General features: G+C 30.3%; 1 protein-coding gene across 9 annotated transcripts in view; it reads right to left on the bottom strand.

The window, feature by feature from the left end:
• The window catches only part of LOC107439267 (disks large homolog 1), a 140,694-nt gene that overhangs the window by 65,985 nt on the left and 62,315 nt on the right, over positions 1-12,394 (bottom strand). For all 9 annotated transcript variants that reach the window (XM_087150410.1, XM_087150416.1, XM_087150415.1 and 6 more), the window contains 3 exons: positions 12,050-12,172; positions 3,200-3,235; positions 2,269-2,304 (listed from right to left, as the gene is read on the bottom strand). In XM_087150410.1, the coding sequence (XP_087006536.1) occupies positions 2,269-2,304; positions 3,200-3,235; positions 12,050-12,172 (195 nt within the window). The remainder of the gene's footprint in view (positions 1-2,268; positions 2,305-3,199; positions 3,236-12,049; positions 12,173-12,394) is intronic.

Genomic DNA, 12,394 nt, shown 5'->3' with positions numbered 1-12,394 from the left:
TCAGAAAACGTTGAGTAATACTGGCAAAAAGAAATTATTTGTGAAAATAGAAAAAATAATTTTCCCTCACCTCAAAACCTTAAAATCGATTCATATAATTTCGATTTTAATCGCTTAAAGGAAATAAATAATATCGAATAAATAATGAAATAAATAACTTAAAATAGTTTCGATCAAAGTCGATAGCTTAAAATCTGTTGTTAAGCTTAACCGATTTATCCCGAGATAACTCGGATATGTATAGATTGCAAATATTTATTATCCCGAGATAACTCGGGTATGTATAGATGGCAAATATTTATTATCACGAGATAACTCGGGCCAAGCAGAATTTGGAGCACATGTTTTGTATGATTGTATATACAATGGTTGCTGAATTTACATAGAATATAAAAAGAGTACAAAAAAAATGGCGTGGTATTAAAAACTATCATTCATAGACTAATATTTAATTTTTTCCGTTTGCCCGAGATAACTCGGGATAGTATACTTATTGTAAAGTAAATGTTTTTTACTAACGAAAAAAATTGAATTTCAGTTTAAAACTCGTGTATTATATTTTATTTTAGTTCCTTGTATCTATTAATTAAATAAAAAAATATACTGATTTTTTGCATTTTTTTTTATTCAAAACAATTGGCAAATCGATTTTACTTTCAAAAATTCATCATAAAAAATTTAATTTCAAAAACGTCTGAGAAAAATAATTTCAAAATCTTTTTATTTGTACTTCAAAAAGTATGACTGAATAAAAAACGAAACGGAAAAGAACATTCGTTGAATAAAATACCAATATATTTTTGTGCGGCGAAAGTTAATTCGTGACTCATCAAGATATGTTTTGAGTTTTTCATTGAAAAAACTGCTCCAATAACAAATACATAATATATATGAATGTTACAAATAGGACATCAGAGTCGTGGTGGCTCAGGGGATAAAGCGTTCGCCTCCAAGTGACGTGAACTGCGTTCAAATCCCAGTCATAGCTGGTCGATATGAATTCCGCAACCCGCTCGCACCGACCACAGTGCAGACGTAAAATATCCTCAGTGGTGGACGGATCATGGGTTAAATTCCCCTTACCATCAGGCTAACCGTGTGAGGTTTCCGTGGATTTCTTCTCCATGTTGCACAAATGCGGGTTAGTTCCGTCACAAAGTCCGCCCAAAAATCCAAGTCTTTCATCCAATACTTCATCCAGGAGTTCCTTTGTCTTCTGAATTGTGTTCAAAATTACAAGGTTACGGAGTTGAGCGTTGTAGTCGTAAACCCAAAACATTGGGTCAGCTGTTCAACGACGATTATAAAATTAAATAGAACATATCATCCGAACACATTTATTTTGTCTTATAATCGTCGATGAACCCAATTTTTGAGTTTACAACTACCAATGTTCAACTCCCTAGCCTAGTAATTTTGAATTTAATCCAGAAGATAAAGGAGCTCCTGGATCAAGCATTGGGAGAAATTTCGCCCTCGTTTAGGCCTTTGTGATGCAACTAACCCGCATTTGCGTTACAAGGAGAGAAAACCTCTCACGGTTAGACTTACGGTAAGTGGACTCTAACCATTGAGAATATTTTATGTCAGTACTGTGTCGGGTGCGGAATTCGAATAGATCAGAAATCGCTGGGATTCGAAGCCCGTTTACCTCATTGGAAGGCGAGCACTGTATCCCTTGAGCCATCAATAACATAATTTTTATCGAGATCGCTTTTTTTAGTCTACAATATAAAACATACATCAGAAGCCATAATTTTGAAGATATTGTTCAAAAGCAATTTTAAAATCATCCTGTAGAAAATGTATTTCACTAAATTAATCAGTACTTTGTAGGGGGGGTTATATTAGATCAAATATACAGGTTAGAAAACAATTAAATATGGATATTGAAAAACAAAGATCTTAGAAGCACGAAATAGAGAAAGCAAGTGTTCATTCATCATTTCAGTTTAGCAGGAACCCTCTATATAAATGCTTAACAATTCATGTAATAGTAGAAAATACTACTATTTGGCTCATTTAGTCCTTAGTTTGTGACAGCTCTCCATGCACACACATGGTATGAGGTTGTTTAAAAACCCATATAGAACACCTGGAAATCAATTTTTCTAGATGCGGCCTTCTACGGAAACAAACATTTTAATATGCTTTCCTGACACTGGCGATACTTTTAGCACCCGGCTAGTAAAATTTTATCAATAATAATTGTTAATAAATATTAGAAATATTATTAATATTAGGCATTGAAATAAAAAATATACTTACGATAAATCTATCCGATCCAAGTAAAGGAGTTTGAGCCTGTAAATAGTACATTATATATATATATATATATATATATATATATATATATATATATATATATATATATATATATATATATATATATATATATATATATATATATATATATATATATATATATATATATATATATATATATATATATATATATATACATATAAAAAAATACAAGAAAACACGAAGAAAGTTAAGTTAATATATATATATATGAATGATAGATTAAAAAGCAAAAATAACAAATAATCTCTTATACAATTATACATTTCGGTTCGGTAGTTCTTATACAAAGAAAAGGTCATCATTCAAAAAAGTTTTATGTATTTATTTAAGAAAAATTATAATTATTGTTACTATGTGTGAACTGCTAATGAGTTAATGAATAATACTTATCCTATTAATAATTAAATCATTTACAGTGATTAAAATAGAAAACACTTTTGCGGTAGTGATGCTCATTCATTTGTGCAGACGGTATTTTAAAACGCAAAATACTTATGTAGATTATTTTTTTGAGTGGAATTCACTTTAGATAAACGAGTTTTAGAAATGCTCACAAAAAAAATCCTTCTCGTTGCACAAATAATTTTGCATATGCAGAGAAATAGGCAAAATATAAAATTAACATGACGCTTTCCAAAGAAAAGAAAACTATTGGAGGGCTTTCGAATACGATGTTTATTTAGAAAAAAGTGCGTTTAGGTATCTGATTTCTTAAAATATCGTTTGCATAAATTTAAAAGGAACCATTGGAGTGTGCTAAGTAGGAATCTAATCGTTGCATCAAATGCTATTCAAATAATGTAAGCTATAAAATGTTTTACACATTAAACATAGTATAAAAAAGATGTAGAATAATTATAATATAAAATTGTTCTAAAACATAAATACTTACTTGATCATAGTCTGGGAGTAACCATCCATCTGTATTCTGGTGAAAAAAAGAGAGAGAGATTCACCACAACAAACAATTTCAATAACTCTAAATATCTGGATGCAAAACATGAAGGTTTGAAATTTTAAAGTAAACTTTGTAATTACTATGGCCCGGATTTCGATGACATTTGCATTTTTGGACATTTTTTGCCTTTTAGAGCATTTTTTAGATTTATAGGGCATTTTTCTTTAAATTTTGGGGCGTATTTTGCATTTAAAACATTTTTTAAGTTTTTTGTTAATTTTTTCCAATTTTTATCAATTTTTATTATTACACTGGCTTCTAAACAATGAAGAAAATCTCTAGGATATTAACAGGTGAAGCAACATCTTTTCAAATTGAAGAAGAATTGTCAGTAAGTGAGACCGTCTTTTTCAAGTACGCACCAATAGCACCAGTAGACGTTGAAAGAAGCTTCTCCAGGTATAAAAATTTACTTTCAGGCAAAAGACGCTCGTTTACATTTCGAAATATCAAAAAACATTTAATAATCCAATATAATTCTGTTATTTAGTAATATAATGAGATGGAAGTTGTTATATTCATTAAAGATTCTATACAAAATGAAAATGTTTTGGAGTCAATAAATTTTCCTTTTTTTTGGTTATTTTAGGATACAAAACATATTTTTCAAACTTTAATGAACGTAGAACAAGTATTGCATTGCTTTATATTTTTTGAAATGACTCATAATAATTTTAAAGAGTAAAACATTGTTTTAGTTCAATATTTTTACTTTACTTATTTCTTGTCATAAGGCATTTTTCGCATTTTTAGAGCATTTATAAGGGCATTTTTTGCACCTTTTAAGGGCATTTCTTGCACTTTTTAAGGGCATTAGTTGATATTTTTTAGGTCATCAAAATCCGGGCTCTAGTAATTACAATATAAATGCCACGGTTTTCTTCATTTTTTTAAAGAACCGCTTGAATCCTGTTAAAATAATAATACACAAATATTTGCTTCTATGAGCATAAGGTACTGCTCTAAATAATCATGAAGGCACAAATGTAATACAGTATACTTGATGATAAATGACTTCAATGGCTTCAAAAAAATATGAAAATAGCGATAAAAGTCGGCATGTTTAAAACGCTCAAAAAAGTAAAAGTCCAAAGATTATCGTCAGACGTGAATGAAAAAAAAATAGTGATTTGAAACAGAAAATGTGAAGTTGCCAAAGGAAAATGAAAATTAAATAGAAAAAATAAAACTCGAAATGACGCAGTACCGGAGAGTGAAATACAAAATTTTAAAAAAATTTTTTATAAAGATGAACTATTAAAATCGCAGTAGCCGAGAGAAACAAAGCATGCATTTCCACGCGCTACAGAGAGATGGTGAGGAACTCATGTCGTTAACAAGAGCATTCACATAAGTAAAACAAGATTCTCGGGAATCAAGACGTGCTGATGCGTGTATTGGTAAAAAATTTGACATTATCGAAATTCAATTTATCACCTAGGTTCCAAAAATATGCGACAATAGATGATTCATTGCAATTTTTTGACAGCTGACTTCTCTACTCTGTTCCTTTAGTCCAACTTGTCTTGTTTTTTTTATTTGTTTTAATATATATATCCGTCGCTGAACACCCGACCGAATTCTGGGTTAATGACTGCTAATGTTCAACTCCGTAGCCTTGTCATTTTGAACCAATCCAGAAGACAAGGAAACTCCTGTATCAGTACCCCCAAAGGTATTGCGATTCCACAGATTTAACGTGCATCAGTCACCATTTATTACAGTCCTCAGCCGGCCTGGGATCGAGCCCACGAACTCTTGGACATGGGTCCAGTGCCCTACCAGCCACACTTTCCTGGCCCAACTTGTCTTGTTTGCCCGCTGTTGCAAGTTATTCACTCTCGAAACAACCACAGTTTTTCTAGCTTTCTTTTTTTTCCTCGTATTTGCCATTTTTCGAAGACAATCATGAACATTTTGTTTTAAATCACTGTTGTTTTTCTCATTTACGCGTGGCGAGTCTTGAGCCAATTTTTTTGCCACTCTAAATATTTGATTCAAATATTGCCATTCTCAAGGCTCACCAGAGGTAAATGACTCGGAAAGAGAATTTTCGAGCTTATAAAACATGAAATTTTTATCTTTGAATTTATTGAATATATATATATATATATATATATATATATATATATATATATATATATATATATATATATATATATATATATATATATATATATATATATATATATATATATATATATATATATATATATAACTTAAATAATAACTAGAGAGATAAATAAACTAATTAATAATCAGCATGTTTGATGTAAACTCCAGCAATCTAAAGATTGTTGGGGTTTACATCAAACTGACACTTAGCGAAACTGGCACTTAGTGAAAATACAATCGTTAGATTTCTTAGAACAAAGAGATTCATGGTAATATCTTTTTTTAATCTTTAATATGATTGTTTCATTTATTTATTACTATTTTTTTACACTGTTATTTTCAGCACCACCTTTATCTGCAAGCAAAAATCGTATAAAAATAAACTACAAAATTTAAAAACTTTTTTTCCTTCCAAATATATAGAGAAAAAAACCCTCTGTGTTGAATAAAATATGAGTTTTTCTCAGAATCTAATCCCGAAAATAATTAGCAATCATTTTACGTATTTTAGTTTTACAATAAATATTTACGTCAATGCATTAAAAGTTAAATTAAGAATAATATTTATAAAATTTAATTTCTGTAACAAGTGTTTTCAGAAAAAAAGATCTAATGGAAATTTTTCTAAAAAAACAAGGTTTAGTTCATAGTATATATTTTAAGAGAAATAAATAAAGGGCTGTAAAATATTTAGCTCCTAAAAATGGTTGGACACTATAGTTTAATTATGTGACAAATTCGGTGCAGCAAATGGGAAAAGCTGTCTGCAACATCATCATTGGAGGAAGCAAACTAGAATTAATCTCAACACAGAAGTAATTAGATTTCCAGAAATGTTTCGAATGTTCCATTTCCTCTGCACAGTAATTCTTCTCATAGAATAAATAATCGACCTCCCATGCAATGAGTTCTGAAAATGCAACCGAAATCAAATGCGACAAACATAAAAAGAAAAAAAAAACAATTCAATTTCCTTCCGTACAATAGCACATTTTTTTTCCGCAGAAAAATAGTTTGGGAAAAATTCTAACTTTTAAGGTCCTAATAGAATTGGACCAGACGATTCATCAAAGTGTTTTAAATCTAGCGCAATTAATTCACTCGCATGATTCAAATTCGAATAAGTTGATTGGAATCAGCCGGTTCTAGCAATCAAAAAAATGGAAGCAATCAAAATCTTGCTAACCGCGTTCGTTCCAAACAACTGAATTAATTTTTTAATGATTGTATAAAAATGGTAAAAAAAAAGCTACTGAACACTATTGTTTTTCTGTTTTCCTTTACAAAACTAATATATAAAGATAGAAAGTTGCCTTTTGTGATATTTTTTCCGTCGGAATTTTTTTATTTTTTAGACCTGTAAGAATCTATCTTGAATGCTTTGAAAAAAAAAAAGGCATTAAGAATTCGAATAGAATTTTCAATTGCACGGTGGTCGAAATACTGCAATATAACGCTACTTTATTTCGTAGTTTGCTACATTTGTAAAAAATAATAAATAAATAGGAATAAATAATCAACTAGTTTGTAAAATTTCCTTGCAACTACTTTTTAATGTTAAGATTTAAACAATTTTTTTCGAGTCTTGTTTTGCTCTCTCTCTTGATTGGTAGTACTTCTGTAGTCTATAAATTATAATATATATAAACTGTATAAACTGTCTTTTCGGTACAATAGCAGCATTCATTTTAAACAAATCCATATTGAATCCGGCAGAGTTTCAATTATTTTCAGTAAATAGCAGTGATTCGAATCATTTGAATCTACCGATTGGATTCCCTGATTAAAATCAGAAATGAATCATCGAGTGAATGATTCGACAGCTCAAATAATTCATTCATAATCCCTGTTTAGTTAAAACAGTCAGTTTTGAATAAAAATGAGAAGACATTTTTTACAAATACTACTTAAGATTTGCTTCCACATTTTCCCCACTCAATCATGGCATTTTCTGTAATAAAACAATTGAATCTGTTCCAAAGATGATTCTAAGTCAAATAAGGTAATCATTTTAATTGATTTTTTGAAATGGTTTTTACAATTTTTTTTCTTTTTGAGACAGTTAAAGTTACTTCCCGCAATTGAATTTTTGAACTTGTCATGTTAAAAACAATCATTTTTAAGAGACATATTCTAAAAATTGACACTATATTCTAAAATTAAATGCACACTTTTAATTATTTAATTTCAAAAATTTCGTATTAGATTTCTTTTAAAAACGCACACACACACACACACACACACACACACACACACACACAAAACAAAGTATCTCAATTACATTGATAAAAATGAGTAATATGTAAGATCTTTCATGAATTTTATCTATAATGTCAATAATATGCATGCATGCACAAAGATTCAGGTTTGTTGACACAATCTTCTTAGAAGAGAAAAAAAAAAAACCCTGATCTTTTTGTGTAAAGTCTTACAGTTTTAAAGGGAAAAAAAATCGCCTAAATGAACAACTAGTCATGCTAACAAGTGACACAAAGTTTTTGAAAAACCCAAAAGAAAAAGAAAAAAACTAATGTTGCTAGAATGAAAATGAAAATCGTTTGTAGAATCTATACTTTGTACTAACATGAGAATCGAAATGTGGGGGTCGAAACGAGGGAGAAATGACCCCCAAAACACAAACAAAATTTTAAAAAGGAGGGAACAAAAAAAGGTGGGAATCGTATCTTACTTTTCCAATCAAAAGACGAATCCGAATTCGAGCAAAAAATTTCATCTTCAGTTCAATGCTTCCATCTTCTACGTTCGAAGGAACGGGGATAGTTTGAGAGCAGAATTGAATCTGAAGAGCAAAAGAATCCTCCCCCTCCCCCAATGGCGCATGCGTAAACAGCACAGGGGAGATGCCGTTTACGGACTAATCGAAACTAACTTACATATTATGTTGTTTTTTTCTTGGGAGAGAGGGGGGGTGTCTTTATTTTTGAATGTAGACTATCTGATACTTCAAATTCGACACTTTTTGTGAAAGAAATAAAAGAAGAAAAGATGTTCGTCGGAAATCCGTACAATTTGTCCTTCAACTCAGATTTTTGACCCCCTAGACCAGCGGTCGTGTTCCTTGTAATGATCACAAGCGTTTTAAGTCGGTATGAATTACAGTAAGAGACCCTTTCAGTTTTTTACTTTAAAAAAAAAATTCTATAGAAATACTAAGAGGATTATTTTGTAACTTTGAGGTTCAGAGTATGTGATTTCTCATACTTAGCCAATATGATTTAAAGCTTTCAGAGGTTTATAAGACCTACAATTCATTACGAAAGAAAACGTGTATTTTTGAGCACCCAGTGAATAAAGGAAATTTTTGTTAAAACTTGAATCGACTACTTGAGTTGCTATTTTTTAAAACTGCATAAAGTTTCGTAAACTCAGAGTAAATATTTATGAAGATATGGACAATTTTATAAAAAAAAAATTATTTTTTTAAAATTACATTTCCCCCCCCTTTTTTTTTTGCTATTTAGTTAAAAGTTACTTTGCTCTAAATTTTTCTATATTCAATGAAATTAAAAAAAAAAATTGGTGAAATTTAAAATTAATTATAATATTGGTTACCTAAAATCGGAAAAAAAAAATCGTTAAAAACTGCTCAAGATATAAGTATTTTAGCTAGATTCTTTTTACAGCGCATGAGCAGAATTTTTTTTAATTTTTTTCATAATTTTGTAGGGAATCGTACTTGGTAACTAATGATAAAAGCTTTATTTAAATATCTCAAAAATTTTTAAGCAATTTTCTAAGTAGTTTTTGTACTTTTTAAAAGAAAGCTCGAAACGATAAGAGATTATCCATAAATTTCATCTTGTACTAGTAAACAAGAATGAAACCGGCATTGTGTGAGATCAGCCTCCATAAAAGTATGTTACCTCCATAAAACTATGTAAAAGTTTGTATTTCAGACGATTATTATAAAGTATTATTTTTTCTTACTAAATTTTGTGTTTTGATACAAATAAAATTTGTGACAACCCCTCTTAGTTTCGAGGTTTTTCTTTAAAAAAAATAAAAAAGCTATTTAAAAAATTTATTGAAATTTTTTCAATTTTTGAGATATTTAAATCAAACTTTTTCCTGAGTTGTCAATTACGATTCCCTACAATATTATGAAAAAAACTTTTTAAAATTTTTACTGCGCATGAGCAGTAAAAAAAAACTATCTTAAATACTTGTACTTTGCGCAGTTTTTTACAAATTATTTTTTTAAAATTTTAAATGAATAATTTTGTACTAAATTTCAAATTTTTCCGAAAATTTCGTTTCATTTCGTTGAATATTTATAAAGTTATATTAAAAAAAACGTAATACAAACAATTATTTTTTCTTTATGAAAATGGCCATCTCGCCAAAAATATTTACACAAGGTTTACGAAATTTAAATTAGTTATTAAATATAATAACTAAAGTAATCGACGCAAGTTGCAAGCTTAAAAAAACAAACTTTACAAAAGTATAAAAACTACTGAGAAAATTGCTGAACATTCTTTAAATTAATATAATTAAAATAAAAATTTTCATTCATTACCATGTACGATTCACTACAAAATTATAAAAAAACATTTCAAAATTCTTTTCAGTGCATGAGCTGTATAAAAGAACAAGCTTAAATATGCATAACTTGCGAAGTTTTTAAAAAATTTTCTTTTTAAATTTTAGAACTTCAATTTTGTAATTAATTCTAAATTGCTCCAAAAATTTTGTTTCATACCATTGAATATGTATAAAGTTACTAAGGAAAAACGTAATGAGAAAAAATAATATTTCCTAAAAATGTCCATATCTTTATAAATATTTACTCTCGGTCTAGGAGACTTTATGCAGTTATTAAAAATAAAAAATAAAAAAATCGATACAAGTTCCAAACTTATTGCTTGATTTATCTAGCACAAGGGTGTTCAAAACTGCGCGTTTTCTTTCGTAATTTATTGCAGGTCCCTTGAACCTCTGAAAACTTTAAATTTTATTGCTAAGTATTACTACTGAACAAGTTACAAAATAATTCTCTGAGTATTTTTTGAGAAATTTAAAAAATTGCCAATAAATAAAAGCGTCTCTTCCGTTATTGTAGGGTAGTGCAATATATATATATATATATATTGTACTACCCTACAATAACGGAGGAGACGCTTTTATTTATTGGCAATTTTTTAAATTTCGACGCACCAAAAAATCGACGCACCAAGAAGCAATCATCCGATTGCTTTGAAATTTCGTATGCATGAATGTTTTGAACAGATATGGCTGGAATGATGCCGACTGGGGACGTATAGTCTTTAGCGACGAATCCCGCTTCCAACTGTGTCCTGACGATCATCGAAGAAGTGTTTGGAGACGCAGAGGGGGGGATCCTGCCTTCACTATTGCACGCCACACCGGCCCTCAACAAGGCATTATGGTCTGGGGTGCCATTTCCTTTGACAGCCGGACCCCTTTGGTCGTAATTAAAGATACACTTACTGCACAGCGGTACGTCGACGACATCCTAAGACCTGTTTTGCTACCGTTACTTTTGCAGCGCCCTGGACTGGTTTTTCAGCAGGACAATACCAGACCACATACGGCACGTGTTGCTATGAACTGTCTGCAAGCTTGTCAAACTCTTCCTTGGCCTGCCAAATCACCAGATCTCTCTCCCATCGAGCATGTCTGGGATATGATGGGAAGGCGATTGCATCTGGCACGGAATGTTGATGACCTCGTTCGACAATTGCATCGAATTTGGCAGGAAATACCGCAAGAGACCATCCGGGAGTTTCATCGGTTTATGCCACGTCGTGTGGCAGCTTGTATCCTGGCTAGAGGTGGGTCAACACCTTATTGAACTTGTTACTCTGTAACTCTGCAATAAATTATTCAATTGTTCTGAAATTTTAATCATTTACTATTCCGTACATTGTCTTCCTATCCACCAATTTTTGCTTCAATCGGACAACTATATATATATATATATATATATATATATATATATATATATATATATATATATATATATATATATATATATATATATATATATATATATATATATATATATATATATATATATATATATATATATATATATATATATATATATATATATTATGTCTGGACAGACCCTTGATATATACTCAATGGTCTGTCCAGACATTTTGTTCATGTCTTGACATTTTGTTGTCCGTTTTCGTAAGATTGTGAAAAAATTACTCGTAATTTGTGAATATAAAATAAACGTTAAGTCACATTCTTTCAACCAGGGTCCGGTTTTGAGTTTGAGAATTTGTGCAAATAGGGTCCTGTTATTGCAAAAAGCTTCTTCACGGAGTTTTAAATTGTAAAGACATACAAGATTATGCTCAACACTGTAAAATTATAATTTAAAAAAATTTTAATTTTTAAAAATAAACAGCAATTGCGGCTACTAAATTAGAGATGCAACATACAAATATTTGGTATTTAGCCTATACTGCTGAACGCAGAATATTCATTTCGGACGAAAAAAGGAAGAGGCTTCTGCCGAAGACAAAATTTGCATTTGTCTTTCTTTCTCCCTCTTCCTGGGATTAACAAAACAATAATAAAGATAAACGAATCTGCGTTTTTATGAAAAGATATTTTGTGAAGGGTTATATATAGATATATGGTAACGTAAAAAAAAAGGGAAAGAAAATTTACCCTCCTGGGAGATTCGGGAAGACTGGGTAATTCTGACCCTGCCCTTCCTTCGAGAAGAGAGCGAGGTAGACCATCCAGGCCACTGAAATCTTTGAGGGGTTCATCTTCATCATACCTGTACTTCTGAAATAAACACATTTCAATTACTTCACTAAAAATTTCATTTTATTACTCCGCACCATTCAACAACACCATTATTTTATATTATAACCAAACAGCTGACCCAATCTTTTAGGTTCACGACTTCTAATGTTCTTGTCATTTTGAATCCAATTCAGAAGATAGGGGAGGTTCAGTGGAAGAAATTCGCGGAGGACTTTTTGATGGAACTAACCCGCATTCGCG

Source organism: Parasteatoda tepidariorum, chromosome 1 (genome assembly GCF_982258835.1).
Source record: "Parasteatoda tepidariorum strain Cologne lab strain chromosome 1, Ptep-v5.0, whole genome shotgun sequence".
Taxonomy (NCBI): Eukaryota; Metazoa; Arthropoda; class Arachnida; order Araneae; family Theridiidae; genus Parasteatoda; species Parasteatoda tepidariorum.
The sequence above is the reverse complement of the archived record's forward strand: the minus strand, read 5'-3'. Positions and strand labels throughout refer to the sequence as shown.